General features: G+C 44.1%; 1 protein-coding gene across 1 annotated transcript in view; it reads right to left on the reverse strand.

Annotated features, from left to right (window-relative positions):
- Window positions 1–17,614, reverse strand: part of PDIA5 (protein disulfide isomerase family A member 5) — a 96,676-nt gene that overhangs the window by 23,396 nt on the left and 55,666 nt on the right. Inside the window, exons 12-14 of the mRNA XM_084289610.1 lie at window positions 7,756–7,826; window positions 6,568–6,731; window positions 3,955–4,085 (exon numbers count right to left, since the gene is read on the reverse strand). Of these exons, the coding sequence (XP_084145736.1) occupies window positions 3,955–4,085; window positions 6,568–6,731; window positions 7,756–7,826 (366 nt within the window). The remainder of the gene's footprint in view (window positions 1–3,954; window positions 4,086–6,567; window positions 6,732–7,755; window positions 7,827–17,614) is intronic.

A 17,614-nucleotide genomic window follows, 5' to 3' on the forward strand; every position in this document is an offset into this window, starting at 1 on the left:
ATTCAGTCACATTTTTTTTTGCTAATTCAGTTTGAGTCATGCAGCAAAAACATCTCCAACTGAGAAGACACTTTATTTACTGGAACTTCATTGCCCTTTGTGACTCCAACAACTAATCAACAACCAACTGCTTCTATTTTGCACCGTTTTCAGTGCTATAGTGGGAGGAGGTTAAAATTTAATGCATTGGCAAAGTCAAATCTCAATTATCCAGGGTAACAGAGTAGAGAGAGCTCGCATAAAAGTAAAAAATGCAGATAAAACACATTCTGATAAGCTATACAAACAAAAAATGAGGACATATGAACTGTCCCCGATGAAAAGCAATCCCAGAAACAACACTGATCCAAACTGGTCAGTCTAAAACGCTAGGCAATTATCAGTGCAACTCTTGAAAGCAGCTCTGGGCACAGAGCACAGACGCACAGCTAGTGTCCTTCTGGGTGTCTGCTGAGCTAGGCTGGATCTACTCTTGTCAGTTTGGCTCGGATCCTGATTTGGTCCATACCCCCCAAATCCTGATCATCCACATACTGTGTGCACACCAAACCACACTCAGACTAGTTGTCTCCTCTCCTCATTTCTGAACCAAGCTAACCGGTTACAAAAGGAAACCTGGACTAGCCAGTGGTACCCAGTACTCTTGAGGGATGGTCTATAGAGACAAAATAGACACAGATCCCATAAGGCCTCCCTAAACATCTCTGCAATGCTCATGCAACAAGCCTACTGCTTTTAAATGTTCCTCAAACCCTTCATGCCAGCCTCCTGGACATAACGCATGTCTACTGCATCTCGCTTCACTTCAGCAGGCTATGTCATCGCCTTCCTCCTATTTCAGAGGTTTTGAACTCGATAAGGGGAGATGCAATGACAATTAAATCTTAGGTCCACAAGGACCTGCATGAGAGCCCACAGAATAGCTGGGCCAGGTGCTATGCAGCACAGATGCCAGCAGCCCACTCGAAGTGCCAGCCCTCAAGGCTGTGTCGTGTGGTGGCCACGGAGGGTACAGACCTACCCAGTGGACAGCAGGATGAAGATCAGGCACAAGACAGTTACAAGCAGCATTAGCTTTTCTCCAGCACTGCTGTCCCCAGTTAGTGATGAAGACCTGCCCTTACAACTGCCTCCCACCCCAATGAGTCTCTGCAGTGTGCAGGAACACCACTGGGGAGGAATAGGAGTGTGAAAGCACGGACATCATTCTTTGCAAGTATCAAGTTCACAGAAGTAGATTTTTCTTCCCCAGTACTTTGAAGAGTTTTGATTCACATTCTCAGTCCTTAAAATATTCCACAGGCACCAGGAATAACCTTTATGCTTTACTCCATCACCCTGAAAATGGGTGACGAGTTCCCCATCTTTTCCATGTGGATGTAGCAGTCGTCATTTCCAGAGCTAAATCACTGTGAAGCACTGCTCAGCACCATTAAAGCATCGTTCAGCTCAGTCCAGAGTTATCTATAGAGCAGCAGATTGATGACTCTCCTATACATATTAAGTAATTTGCACAAGAAGTTGCCACAGAAAAGCCAGATCTCATTTTAATTTGCATGTAAGATATATATCTGTGGCCTTTGCCTAAAGGTTTGTCACTCTAGCTGAAAGCTTTACAAAGGTTAGAATATTCAACTTTCTGCTTTAAATTCTAATGACAGATGAGAGATACATTTCTTAGCATAAATATTTATATATAAACATACTTTATATATGCATGTATACACACACCCCCAGCCTTAAAATATCCCAGCATATGTGTAAGTGTAACAAATACTGCCACGGAGTCACAAGTGAATGGAGTAACATACTGTGAGTCGGCACTGACCCGAGATGTGGATCTGAATAGAAAAAGAAAATTATTTGATTTAATGTGGCCTGGCAATTTTAGCAGGGCTCCTTCTGCACTAAAATAAGCAAGTTAAGACTAATTGGCAATGTAAGCTCCAAGAGGTCTTGAGATTGAGAAAACGGTAAACAAAACCTAATCTATCAAATTTAGCACATTATCACTGTAGAAAATCAGAAAAATAGAATGATTTGTACTGTTCTATTGCATTAATAATTATTTCACAGAAAATGGATTTAAAATACTCATCTGTTACTTCCCTCTGCACCCACCAAAGGGCAGGCTTGTTGCACTCCATTTGTGTGGGCGCTTTCTATTTTGCACACAGGCAGCTTCCACGTCTACTGAGGACACGTCCACCAAATCAGAAGCTACACATGACCCACATACTGACAACGCCACAGCAATGCTGGCTTAAGGGTTGCGCTAAGTCTAGAATTGGCTTCAGTTAACTCTGCTCCATCTTGTATACAGGTACTCTTATTCAGCACCATGTCCAAAATAGTGCAAGAAGAATGTGTGTGAAGGCAGCCTCAAAGGACCAGTCTTGCATCATGCAGACCTTGCTTTTACAGCCCATTCCTGCAGGCATGGACAGGCTGACCTTTGCTCACCACAGCCTGCAAACAGCAGTGTCATAATTCACCCATCAGGCGAGTTGTCTTGTCCTTTCAGCTCTGAGAGCTATGCACTCTTTGCACGTACTGTCTTTGGTCTAAACATGTACTTAAAAAAGATTAAGAACTTAAGTGCCTTAAAGAAAAGCAACTTAAAAATAAAAGAGAAGAGCTCTCTCTTCCACAGAAAGCCAAGATGGCAAACTCCTAAATCTCACCATTTCACATGCAATCATTTGATTTTAAAGTTATAATTTACTCTTAACCAGTTGAGATCCATGAATCACAAATTCCCGGCACACAAGCAAGTTCTAGTCAATTGATGGTAGGAACTGGAGTTGAGAGAGGATTAAGTCCCTCTTCCTTTCCTTTTACCATCTTCCAGAAATCTCCCTTCTGAATTCTACCCCTCCCTTCTCTCCACACACACATCCAGCAGGGCTTTGCAAGAGCCCCAAAGCATCCTGTCTAATTTTCTAACAAAAAAAGCAAAATAAAGGACCTGAGCTTTTTCTCCCTTTCTGGAAAATACCTTCAGTTCCGTGGGAACAAGTTGGTAAATGCTTATCTGAAGGTTACGTGTGAATTGCAGGGCTGGCCATCTGATGGGGAAGAATTTTTCTTGCACACTGCAGAGCTGAGTCACTGTGCTATAAAAGCAAATTAATACTACCTGATACCGAGTGCCAGGACTATCTTCTCTCTTTGGCAAACCCTTAAAAGTTCATCACCTGTACCGACTCTGCCTGCCTCTGGGACAATAGAGGAAGCTGGGAGAGGTGAGTCTGCTAGCTGCAGCAATACCATGAGAATCACAGGCATATCTAAAGACAAATGGTGTCTAGAAATGGCATGTGCCTACAGAAGCCGTCTAATATGAATGGGGAGGAGTACATGTGTAGCATTTTTCTTTCATTCACCTAACTTCCAAAGGGCCTGATTCAAAAGTTTGCTAGAAATACTGTTAGGTGCTTCAGAAAGAAAGCATGCGTGTGATGCATGCAAAACAACCTGGAAGGGTGAATGTCCATATTCTAAGTAGCAATTTAAATGTAGACTTATTATAGACAAAATTTATTCCATCAAAATTTGTTCTCTTCCTCTGGGGGGTGATTCCTCCTACACCACTATATCAATTTCACTACTGAAGTGCTGCAATAATGGGCCAGGCTCTCTGTGCTCATTGTCCTGCTATAACAGATCACATTTTGTTATGCGGACCATAAAATACAGCAGAGGAAAAATAAATCTGTTTTCTTTTTGTTCCCCTGCCTGCTTTGTCTGCATTAACACAGTAACTCTTTAAATAAACACTGCATACTGTTTTGTTTCCAGTTTACAGAGACACATACAATAGTGCCCCATGCAGTTACATTTGGAATCAGTTCTTTACCCTCACAAAACCTGAGGACAGTGAAGGAATTAATTTAGGAGTTCATAAACTGTAGGGTTTATAAAACTCAAGCACATGGAGTGTTGTTTACTCACATGGCGCATAGAACATGACAAGAGTGTGCTTCTTCTTCTTCAAGGACTCCCTGAAGTCTTCTCCTGCAAGATGGATAACACTAGTCTGTTTTTCTTCCCATGCAGGCTCAGGTGGAGGTGGTGCTTCAGGACTAGAAAAAGGAATAGAATGAGATTAGTCTGAGAATGTTTCTGGAAGCATATGCAAAAGGCCATCACATCCTGCTTAGTACTCTGAGGAAACCAAGGAGGAGCAATCCATCAGGGTGCCTGGGCAGTAGGAAAACACGCTCAATATTTCCGACACCAGGTGGTAACAAAAATGTGCGTTACTTTCTAAAACTCAGTAAAAATATAATTTAAACGATCTCACTGAAGCATATGAATAGGAATGCAGAACAAAGATCTCCTACATTACATCCAACATCTGGCTAAAAAGAACATTGCTTCTAATATCACCGTGTCATCCGTAGGCATGAATTGAGAACAGCAAGCAGGTGGAATCAAAAGGCAACCGATATAGGACAGCGTCTTCCATTCAAACATCCTTTTTGTACTCTTCATTGCCATCACACAAACCTCTATAAAGAATTTCATGACCTTCTCTTGAATTCAGATATTAAAGCCAGGATGCAATAATCAGCATCATTCCACTTGGAAGACTGGGGGTGACTGAACTGGAATATTTTACCTTGATAAAGAGAATGTCAGGTTTCAATTATGACTGCACATACTGACTAGATCAGAGCAATCCTGCACATCCAGAGCACCTCTAACAAAACTTCTGCTATTCACCAGCTCACAGACTTCTCTCAGACTCATTAAATTCATTCCTGCTGTATCTTAAATAGTGATTACTTATATAAAATCATCAGAATGGAGCCATGGTATAAAGACCTTCATATGTCGCCTTGGTAATAAATTAGCTTTTCAGACTTTCCTGTCACTTTGAATGACACATTTTAAGTTGTATCAGGTACATAAAAACTAAGTGAAGAAAATCTAAATTTTTAAAGTTCTTCTCAAGGTCAGTTGGTGGATATCCATCATATTTCCATCGATATTGATTTGCCAGTTGTTAGCGATAGAATTAGGGCAGCTGATCTGAATTTTCACACACACACAGTCAGTGTGAGCTATCATCGATTACAGTTACAGCCAGAGGTGCGAGTTCATCTCACACAGACCTCCTCGTGCTGACCTGGAATAAGCTACCCAGATACTGGTAACACTATCGTGTGGCAGCACAGACAGCACAGCACAGCACAAACAAACCAGGCAACAGAGCTGCAACTCGTGCTGCTGCAACTAGACCACTCACTGGGATAGGTTTTCACAAGCTGAAATTTTATCTCCAGCCTGCACCCTACATACATCCCTATTTCCATCAGCTTCAGTGGAGCTGTTGCTATTTTATCTCAAGTCAGCAAACAAGCATCTTACACCATTGCACTTCAAGCTGGGAGAGCATCTAGCAGTTAGGCCAGGGGACAAGAAGTCTGTGCCCCTGTGTTACTGGCTACCAAAGGCAGTAGGCAGAAATCTTACAGAGGCACAGGCGGATCTGGAAGGGATGAACCACCTCTTCCTCCCTGCTTATTCCACTGCCAATACGAATAGGCTGTGTCAACCTGAGTGTTTAACCCAATTAAAATGACACAGTTTTCAAAATACCCCAGCAAGCTGGTGGAACTAGGACAGCGATTTAACATCCACTACTGACACAGCAACTTGGAGCTGAGTAAGCAAGGAGGCCAAGGGAGAGCTGTGTGTAAATGTAGGATACAGATAAAACTTCCCAACATGTGACAAAGATGCTGCCAGGCCAAACTTATTACTTGGTTTGAAGCACTCAGATACAATCCCCTTCCCCCCCCACCAAACAGGAGTTGGAAAAATTAAGCTTGCATTCCTCATGTCATCTGCACTTAATGATTAAATGACCTCACAAAAGACAGACACTGCTTTTTTTTTCCAGTGAATAGTGCAGAAATTATATTTGGCTTACAGTACTTAAAAGAAATACATATTTTACTCCTAAATATTTAGAGAGTTGTACCAGCAATTTTCTTCTTTGAAATGAAATTATTTTCATTGTACATCAAATTCTGCATATTTTTGCGCGCCACCCAAGGAAAGCAGGGAAGTGCAGACAAAGGTGCTGTTTCAGTTGGTCTGGGTGCCTTTCTTTCAGCCCCATGTAGCAGGTAGTCTAGGCATTGGCTCTGAAATGCTGGAAGGAGAAAAGTACAACTACAGAAATTTAGTTATTTATAGTGAAATCTGCTGCTTAGTATGAAGAGGGAACAACAAATGTTCTGTTTATTTTTCAGAGCCATTGCTATTCCTTCTCCGGAGAGAGGCTTAGCATGCATTTGAAAAATATTTATTTTGGGAAAGAATTACCAGGACAACTATGAAAAACCCCGCAGCAAATAAAGGATTTGGTGTATTAGAGACCATAATTAACATACACGTTTGTATGGCTTTGAATACTGGAATTCAATTTGTTTTTGTTAGCAAGGGATTTAGGCAGCTGATAAAGCTAGGTTTTAGGATTTACTTCCTCACAAAGCAGTCTTCAGGAAACAGCAGCCAGGAATGTGAATACTATCTCAGACCCTCAAAACTTACTTTTGGAGCCAATCGATGATCTTCTTTTTCGTTCTGAGGTGTGGCAGGGTGTATTTCTCCTCTCCATCCTTAAAATACTTCAGAGTAGGAAAGCCTGAGATGTGGTATCTTTCTGCTAGTGCCTTGTTGACGGTAGCATCTACTGCTGCAAGGACACCTGGACTCTAAAACAGAAAATACTGACTGTAAATCATAAGAACACGTACCCACACCTTTGGCAAGAAGTAGTGGACTTTGGGGAAATTAATTACTCATGACTTAGGTGCCTTCGCTTTCTCAGGTTCTCAGTAGGCCCGATGCAAAACCAGGAAAGGATATCTTAAGGACTAAATGTAACCAGCATATTACCCATTCTCCTCCCCTTTCTGAGGAAGATTCCCTGTAGACAATGCTTTGTAATGCTTAAAAGCTGCTCCCAGAAACGGCATTTCCTCCCACAAGTCCATTCCTCCCAAGGCAAATAGGCATTGTTAAAGACAAATTTACTTTAAGGCAAATTCATCTTTCCCTACCTCACGGGCATCTACACATGGACCACTTTTACCATCACTTGTAGGATGTGATTCACCTGTTTTGCACATCCCCCTCTCCTTCACTTTTATAGTTATAAAGGGACTCAATGTCTCTACTGAAGATGTCTAGAGTTTGGGGAGATTAATCCCGCTTCTATTCTTGCATGGCGTACAGAGAGCAGGACTGAATCAATAGCACTAATACTAATACTTGTATTATCAGGTCTCTCCTCTCCAGCTCCATGTTGATGGAGCACTTAAGATGATGCTAATGGAATGATGCAACCATAAAAGCAAGATGCTTGAAAGAGGGATCAACCCCCTTTTTTTTTTTCCCCAAATCTAATTCATAAATAGAAGTCTGTGTTTCTTCACATTCAGTGCCTTTAAATAAGGCAAAAAAAAATCCATTTTGGATTTGATCATATTACGTATAAGGCCTGCAGCAGAATACATAAACATTTTTCGATTTTGTTTTCGTTCAAGACAGAATGTTCTTTCTAAGACTTTGGCAGGGTTCATGCATTAGCGATGAGACTGTACTTTGGAAGCACATTTTGAAGGGTCCTGTGGGAGGATGAGAACAGCTGAATTTGTTGTAGGGATAAAAGTCACTTATTACTCCGGTTATTTATTACTGATTATTAGAAGGATATAATAAAGGAAATTAACTTACATCACTGGTTGCGTGGAGAAACTCTGCAGCCTTCTCATATTCTGGCTTCATTTTCTTACAGTGCCCACACCCTGCCAAAAAAAAATCCAGTTAATTTGTACACACCATGGTTATTCGTTGACCCATCCAGCCTTACCAAAATCCAAAACCATGTGGTAGAGATTTACTAGAATTTAGTATGCATTTTACTTACTTTATTTGCAAAGCCTTACAATGATTTAGGACATTTTCCAAAGTGGTCTCTACACTTTGAAGAAAGAAATCTTCACCCAGCTCACTTCCCTCTCAGAAAGTACTACGGGCAGTAGTTGTCAAGCCCATCGATTCTAGCATGCTCTTGGGTGACGCTATGCCTCACCCATTTCTGTTTCCAAATTTTTATCTGCAGTAAAAATCCGACACAGACCCTCACGTGACTTCCTGACTTTAAGCCGAGGTTTCTACGAGCACAGCTTAATTGAGTCGTGTAATTTGAACTAAACTGCGCTGATAATAAGCTACGCTTTACAGCGGTGCGGCGTGTCCCTCCAGCAAGGATTTGCACTGATTTAATCACATCAGCATAATTACACCACCACATATGTTCTCGACATAAGCAGGGCCTGTAAAACCAAGATAATGGTGCTTTCTCGCTCGTGCAAGTTCTCCTGAGAGATCTGCCATTACTTCACTGCCGAGTGCTGACATTACAATAAAGTAAAATAAATGAGCGCACGAGAAAAACAGATTTAAAATAAATTATTTGGGTGCAAATGAAAATGCTTTCACCATTTGCTTTCAGGCAAGCTGAGCTTTTGGGACCAGGTGAGGGTCCTGCTGTGATGCAGGGGGATGCTGTGGGACAGCCCCCTCCTTGCCCCACAGTCCTGGCCCAAGGATCAACAGCCAGGATCAACACCCAGCCCTGGTGTGTTGATTTCAAACACACAGAGCTGGAACCAGGCTCGCTGCGTGGCCCAACAGGTGCTCTGAGTTTTCTGGCCCCACCACAATCCAACCTTCTCTGCAAGCCCTCACCGTGCTTTTTCCTCCTGGTTGCAGCAGCAGCCTGCTTTTCTTTCTTCAGCTGTTATCGCTGGAATGGGTACTTGAAAGCCCAGACTTTGCTGAGCTTTTGAAAGTTGTAACAGAAAATCCAGCGAGCAATCTGTTTCAATACAGCTTCAGCAACAGCAGTTCCTGAGGCATACAGACAAAGGGGCTGGGACTATTTTTACATCATTGTCTAACAGAAAATCAAGCAAGGATGAAAATCGGAACCGCTCTGATCCCCACTAACAGGACGACTGACAAAGCCACCAGGCACTAACCTGAGCCTGAACTCAACCAGCCAAAGACTGCTCACAGCCGAGAAGTGACAGGGCATCAGATCAGAGGGTGACTTCCCCGAGCAAGCAGGGGCCTCTGCAGAGCTCCAAGCACACCAGGAAACGCTTGCAGGGCATGCTTATAGCAGGGCCGTGGTTGTGACTGCAGCTCAGGGCAGACAGATTTGAGGAGTGTCCAAATCCCACCTGAGAATTACGCAAACACCCGAACTGCTGATCCCACGGTGAACTCCAGCTCAAACACCGGCTCCAGTCCCCGCTGCCTACCTGTCTGCACAGCGATCGCTGCATTAACAGCCTCGCATACTTCCTCTGAGCAAAGCCAATGTTTTATTGTGGTAGGAGCAGCCAAAAAGGGGTCTCAGCTGCAGGATGAAGTTTTGCTTTTTGTTTTTTTGGTTCTCAGCGAGAGCACGTGTGACCGAGCTGGGAACCTGAGGCAAGAGCTTCAGAGGTGAACTCAGGAAGGAGCTGAAAAAGGCTGAGGAAGAGTTACTGTCTCAGCACTGCTCGCCTTGGTTAAAGGCACAAAAGAGGCTGGCAATATGATTTATTTGCCACCCACAGAAAACTTGCAGGCATATGGCTTTCTGGAATGGGCTGACAGTTCCCTTTGACACCTGCCTGAATTGATTTATTTCTCCTTTTAGGAGCAGGAACTTTATTCGTTTTGTGCTCTTCTTCACTTCTAAGTAAAGGGCATCTCGAATCACAGCTCAGATACCTGGGAGCTTCACTGAATTAGCTAGCTCAAATTTGTTCGAAAAAAGACTTTTCTGCAGAGGTAAGTTCACCTTGGCAGGCTTTACACTGCGTGTCCTCCAGCCTGAGCAAACTTCACACTGTGCGCGAGATACTGTATCTACACACCATCTACACTATATTCCCCAGTTATTAATATTAGATCTGATCAACCAAAAGCATCAAACAACCTGAGTCTCCACATACCTGTGCAGAGAAAAGAAGAAATGAGCTAGGCATACTTTGCTCAGGAAATAAAATAAATCTAAAGCATCTGAAATTCATGGAAGTATAATTTTGGGGAAGGATATTCAGACTAGGAAATGCCAGCGTTCTGGGTTCTTTCACAAACATCACACAGATACAGCACTACAGACTTCCATAAAGCTTGCTAACTCATGCTTAAAATAAAGGGAAGGCAGGATCAGGTCTTTAAAGGCACTTAAATGCAAAGTGAAGTCCTCAAATCTTTATCATGCAATGCTTGTTCTACCCCTGGCAGAGGACAGCATGATACGTCAGCCTGGAAAAAAAGCCAGCACGTTAAACTGAATCTGAAACAGGGACAACAAATCTCAAGAGCTTCTCCCACGATAAACGATGTTTATCTGGCCATCTTTATGAGAATTGTGCTATTGCGTGCCACAGCCTGCTTCTGCCTACCATGGCAGAGAGGGGGAGAGACGAGTCAGAAGTCAGATCTACACGCTGCAAATCAATTCATCTCTCCTATGATTATTTATCCTACCTTTCAATAATCCTGTGAGAATTGCCATTAAATTCTCAAGGCCAATGAAAAAGTCATTTAAATGAATACCAAGGTCACTGCCTCTCTTTTGATTGCCACATTATGTTGTTCCGCAGCAGCTGTATCCCTCTGCGTTAAACTTCCCTAGTTTTAGAGATTCTCTGTTCATAAAACGAATGAGAAAATAACAACCCTACGGGCCCTCAGCCCAGATGCTCCGAAGTGCTGCATAAGGTCAGCTGGGATTGTGGAAGGAAGCCCCAGCTTTGTAGTGGGCACCTTTGACAGATGTGCTCTTAAAAGATGCACTGTTGTGTCAAGTGTATACTGACATTAAACCTGAGAGACAAAGCGAGGGAAGGAACTCATTCAGTCCCAGGTGAGACGGGGAAAGTCAGAGCCAACACAAGGATGCCCCGCAGCCTCTTCTGAACCTCTGCTGGTGGGAATGCTGAAGGGACAGCAGGGACCTGGAGGCACAGAGGACCCCACAGCCTCCTTCTGCTCTGTCAGAGGACAGGAAAGTACAAATCAGTTACCCTCAGTCCTGCAGCAGACACCACCCCTGGGTGCCTGTAGGTCCTGGACACCTCACCTGTCCCCTAAACACCTCGCCTGGCTCCACCTGCACAACAGGAGACCCCAGGAGACCCAGGCTGCAGGGTCCAAGCTGCTTAAAAAGGAAAGACCACACAGAGTAAGACTAAAGGAAGAGGGATACAAGAGGACGAACAAGTCAAAGCCTACAAATCGGCACTAGGACTTGCAGTACAAGCCAGGCTCTCGCTAGCTGGTTAAAAGAGCTGCCTAAATGAAGCAAGAATTCTGTTTTCCCAGTTTATTTATAATCAATCTTCTCATTTGCACTGCATAGTCAGGCAGATAAATAGCTCCTTCCCTCAGTGCAGTTGCCATCCCACAGCTCAGCTGCACCCAGGAGGATGGGGGCTGGGGTCTCCACACACAGCTCCCTCCAGAAAGCCACCGCAGGGCAGAGGACAGCGCTCACCAGCACTTTGTCCATCGCAGATGGAAAGGCCAAGCGTGGACAGAGCAAGGCTAATGTGCAAGGGTGAGCAGCACACCGACAAAGGGACGGCCACTGAGTGCACTGAGCAACCTTTTTTTCCCCTAAGCACACGTGTTTGTTTGTAGCAACCCGTTTGGCATCACAGCAGAGACTCGCGACTGAGCGCAGCTGCTCCAGACATTTTCAGAAGGGAATCAACTCAAACACTTCCGCTGCTAAAACCAAGTTTTGCCTGCAGAGGAGCAGCCAAGCACCCCCAGCTAAGCTCCTTCAAATGCTGTCTTAGTGCTGTCCTCGAAACATAAAACTCTGCCTCTGTCATGTATTGCTTGCTCGTTTCGGGTTATTATAGCTATACAAATAAACACTGTGCTTTTGGTCATGTCCTCTCATTTTAACACAACGTTGTCTGACGATCTGAAATGTACGTGACAGGCAAGAGATAAATACCAGCATCCCGGCAACTGTGGATAAGGAATTTCTGACATGAAGAACCCCAGAGACAAATTAAATTGCAAATAAAGATTTCAAAGAATCATTAAATGTCTGCTATCGACAGCCTGCTTGGGTACTGTTATCGTGCACCAGCTATTTATTGTATCGTGCCATCTCCACGCACATTTATAGCCGCATACCAAAAACATTTCCATTGGCCTGATGAGAAAACAAATTTGAAGCAGAACGCATGTCCTGCAGGTGGGCCACCGGCAGTTCAGGCTACGTTCAGGGAGGACTTACTGACACCTCCAAGGAAAAATTATCTCCAAAAAAAATTCAGATGCACCTTCACTCTCTAAATAAATAACTCCAGAGGAAATCCCTTTGATTTCTCCTTTCCTAGTCCCAGAGGAGCAGTGACCTCTCAACACAGCAGAGCAGCCAGCCCTTACATGCACCCTGTTTTTTAACTCAGAACCCAAACACCCGTACATACAAAAGCAAGAATGTGGTGGCAAGATGCTAATCCTCAGAGCCAGAGCAAGGACACGCAAGCCCCAGCCCTCTCATCACTTGTGTGAGAACACCAGGCTATTCTCCACTGCCATAAGTTTTTACTACACAAAGATTTCTTATACAGTATATAAGAGTAACTCTACAGCCTGACACAAGGCAGCTTACAGCTCTTTCACCACTGCACGAGGGCATAAACTACAGCAGCTGCAGATTCCCTTGCATAATTTAGCCGTCTGCATTGCAGACATCTGATGGGAAATCATCCACAAATTCATCAGGGAGGGAGGGTGCAAACCAAGATGAAAGCAGCCTTTTCTCCCCACAAGCACAGGTATGCATCTCAAGCCCTGCTGGTGCCATGTTCACTTAATGGTCCTAACAGTCCGCAAAACCTCATTGCCTCGGACCCAGGCCATAAGCAGAGCTCCAGATTTCTGCTTATTACAAGAAATTCATCTTAGGAAGGACCAGGGGCTCGAGAAATTTTATGCATTCTGTTTTCTCTCCAGTACTTGCTCTGAGAATTTTTTCACACCTCCAAACCATCCATCTCCTTCCGAACAGCAGTGCTGCCCTCCCAGGTAAGATTCCCAATGCTTTGAGACAAGAGATTCAATACTTGATGCTTTCTTAACAGATGAGCACGAGCAGCTTCAACATCTTTAACACTGCATTGAGTTCTAATTTTCACCAGCTGGCTGTGTATGCATGCGTACACAAATTCAGACTGCCCTTACCCTGTTACCGTACTTGTAAAGGTAGATTGATTTGACCAAGCATAATTTTTCTTAGGGATCGATAACAAGCAAAAGCTTCCTGGCTGTACAGGGCTGTAAAAGGTCAGCCTGGAAAAAACTCTAAGGAACTAGAAATATGGAATGAGAAGAAAACACTTCATTGGTTTAGGTTAGTGCAGTCATGCCCCATTTCTGCAGCTGCAGCCCAACGCCTCGGCTGTGTGGGCTGCGCAGTTCATCCCAGTGACAGGAGAGCAGCACAGCATCTGTCCCCACCGCTGCCACCACCACAAACCTGATCCCACTGTGCACAAACAGAAGAAAATCCTGGCCTAGAAGCAGCTCTTTGGCCCCACGCAGCTGTGCCCCAAGGGGACTACAACTCGGTCAGCGCGTGACTGCGGTGGTAGCGACCCCATCCCTGGGGAGCACCTCCTGCACGTGCTGCAGAGCACGCACAGGAGGCACGGATGTCCCGGTGCAGAGCTGTCAGCACTCAAAAAACATAGAAGCTCAGCCTGGAGTGCTAGCAGGAGATTCATGTGGATACCAGCAAAGTCCTGATCAGCCACGTGAGCCACCTGACGCCTTCCTGGTACATAGGGATGCACGTGGAGTGAGCTGAGCCTCAGCTCCGCATTTGATTGCCTTGGTTGCAGAGGTAAAAGCATTTGAAATCCAATTCTTGATCATCTTTTTCATGCTGACATAATTACTTCCCCCAGCATTGCCGAAACTGCTCAGAATATTCATAATGGCATTTTTTTAGACAGTTAAAGAACAAGTTGTTGTGTTTTTTCCTCCAAAAAGACAATCAGTTCACTGCATTACATTAAGATAAACCAGACCAAACTGGTAAGCATTTAACCAAGCTCCAGGAATCCCTTCTGCATTGGTGCTGTTCTCCCAGGTCCAGCAGAAGGGCTGCCTCCAGCCAGCAACAGACCTCGGCAGAGGGAACTCAGAGCAGAGGAGGCTGAAACACCGCTGGTCCCACAGGCTGCCTCCACGGGGCTTCGAGGAAGACAATTCTTATGACCTCCTGCATAAAACATGCTTCTACCCTCAGTTCTGAGCACATCAGAGCACATCTCCTTTTGACATGAATGCTCTTTATGTCAAAGATTTGTGGAGAGGAGATTTCTGCTCCATCTTGCTCCCAGAGTCATCTCTCAGCACTACAGGGAGCCCTGGCTGAGCTGGGCTCCTGAAGCTAACCTTTGAAAAACATACCCCCATCTTCCATGGCTCAGGAAAGCTCTCTAAGCTCAGCACTGTCTTTATTTAACATAAAAAGCCCAACAACAAAAATTGCACGGTTCCTCATTTCCATCTCATATCTGGCTTCAGCTTCCAGCTATTGGAGATGACGCTGCACATATAGAGCCTCTTCCTCAAAACCATGGTGCACCTGGTAGCAAACAGCGTTGGGAGACGGTGGTGCCTCCTCCCATCCCTCTTAGGTGGGAAAAGAAGTGAAGGAAGGTGGATCAGCTGGCACTGGGAGATGTGAATTACACTTCCTACATCAGCTTGGAGGAACATTGCCCCGAGTAGGTGTTGGAAATTAATCTTCCCCTATTGCAATATGAAAGAGGGAGACAACAGCATGGCTGCCTCAAGGTGAAACTGTTAAGAGTTTATGAAAAATGCCACCAGAAGGATTCCTTCTCCATTAGACCGTAATTATTCCACTTGGATGCAAAATTGAGATTTCCCTAGGAAAGGTAATTATATCCCAGAGCACTGAAGGTTGAGGGGTTGGGGGTTAAAAAAATATGGTCACATTGGCTATTACTGAAGTCACCTACAAGCATCAGGAAGGGATATCACGGACACTTCCTGGCCAAGATCAGAGCAAAAGTAGTTACCAGCTGAGATGCAGTCACTTACTTCGCAGAAATGTGCTACAAATCTTGCTAACCACGAGCAGGCAGGACCCCAGAAGACACCTCCACCACCAGCATAACACCTCAACGCACTGGATTCATTTATTAGTAACTCAAAGACGGCACCACTTGCCAAACTCACCCTCTGGAAGGGCACAAGGAGCAGACAGACAGGCAAGCAATCTTCCACTGTAGGTTTCTCTGTTCATTATTTGCCCTTTAAAGTAAGTTCCCTACTCTGCCTTTCACAGGATAATAAAAATTGAAGCCATAAAGTATTTAGAAAGATAAACTTGATAATGAAAACTCTGCTGGTAACGATTCAAGCAGCAGAGATATTGTAAGGCTCTTTCCAAATGAGAACCCTGCACCATATATTAAGCTCATCCAGGCAAGGAAATTAATTTATTTCAGAAGAAATAAACCTGACTGCTTAATTCTTAAAACTAATTCCTGCTGTTAACTGGTCATTAGAGGCGAGCAAAGTAAACCTATAAAAATAAATTACGCTTCGCTCCTATCAGAACTCACCACAAAAGCATCAACAGCTTATGAGTACACGGGGGTTAAGTTTGCAGGACAGTCTCATCCCGGCCACACACACAAATGTGGACTTCTCACTGGACTAAAAGGCCAGCTAAAACTACCCAAGTCTTGTAAGAGACTGCTCTGATGAATAACTAAGCCTACCAAGGCTCCCAGAGATGGGGAGAGCAGGGTGAGTGTCCTTTGGGCTGCCCCTTGGCTCTCCAGCAGCTGTAGCTACTCCCTTGCAGTTGCCTCAGTAGGACTGTAAGGACTTTTTAGGAGAGAGGGAAGACAGCAGTAATGGGAGAAATGAGGCAGCAAATCCCCAAAGAAACTAATGTTCCCTTCACACCACCTGCCGCACATTTACGGGAAGATTTTTTTTCTGATTGGAATAGCCTTCGTAAATGCCTTCCTTAATAGAGAACCTAATTGCTCCATATTGGAGGCTAGCATACAGAGATGCATTTTGAACAAATCTCATGAAGTTCACAAAAAACATGGGTCTACAGTTCAGCTCCCTTCTTTTTACCTCTACTACTCTCCTGCGCAGCACCCTCAAAATACTCACAGCTGCTAGGAGATAAGCTCCTCGAGCTACACACCCTGTCCTCTTGTTCTGCCCCTTGCACCATGGCACAGAGCAGGTCAAGACCCAGCCCAAAGGCAGAGTAGTCACAAACACCCCAAAAGTCTGGTTTTGCTACTCTTTCTATTCTGAAAATTTCTATTATTCCCTTCAAGTCCAGGAGCTAACCAGGCTGAACAGGTGATCATCCTGGCCCAGCCGTGTGTTCTCCCAGTCACAGCCAAGGCTTCCTAAACTTGGGGGCCAGAAGCCTGATTGTGCTTCTGGTGTTGCATTGTGGAAGACTATCTTACCTCTTCCCTGCTTCCCAAGCCTTCGCAATGCTCAGTTACAACTTGCCTTCCATTCCTTGGCTGCTGCAGTACTGGAGCATCTCGCAGTCTGTCTGTGGCTGGCTACATGAACTCCCCTGCCAGGTGAAATGTCATCCCCACTTCACAGATTGGAAACAGGGACCAGTATTTAGCAACATGCATCAGAATCGTACAAATCAAAGCAAGTCAAAGAACTAAACTTTTACATCTCCAGGCCAAGGCTATCAATTTTATCACTGGATCATCCTTTTTTATGACTTTACCCTGCTCAAAGAGCACAAACTGCTTCAAAAAGGATTTTCTTATATGAACTGCATGCCACATTATCAAAAGCCTGACACAAAAGAGACAAAGGAGTCTCTCATTACTGTCCTCACCCTTTTCATTAAGTATCCTATCAAGTTTTACTGCACAACCTAGTTATTAGGATTTTTATACTTTCCATATTCCTATTTATATTAAGTACCTCTAAAAACCCATATTGATTTTTATCTTTAATCCCTCAAGAAACGTAGGTGGGATGGTCATTAAAAAAATTCATGTCAGGTTCTTCATTTTCTTCGTTTGCTGCATTTTCAAGAACTCATGTTTTAATGTGTGCCTAAAATCTCCACTGAAAATCACTGCTGTAATTACTTTAACGAGGCAGGTCACGGCACCGGGAGGCCACTGGACTGAACTATTTACACATCCCAAGGTTTCTTTTGGTGATATCCAAATTTACACAGTATCAAGCACTGTCCTGTTGTAGACTTGCACACTTAAGTATTGATGACCCTGGTCTGAATATCAGTCCCTAATGCTCCAAAATCAACAATCAAAACTCACTCACTTCATTGGAAGTGGATTCAGGAGCCAAGAATTTTCCTGTTTTATTCAAAGAATTTATCTGTTCCAGGAGCCTACCAGCAAGGCACACAGCTAAGAAGTGCATACATTCAGCGACCAGAAAGTTGGCACAATTTACACTTGTCCAGGGAAACAGTTTATTATACGTGCCA

The sequence above is a fragment of the Netta rufina genome (genome assembly GCF_964035555.1).
Source record: "Netta rufina genome assembly, chromosome: 6".
Taxonomy (NCBI): Eukaryota; Metazoa; Chordata; class Aves; order Anseriformes; family Anatidae; genus Netta; species Netta rufina.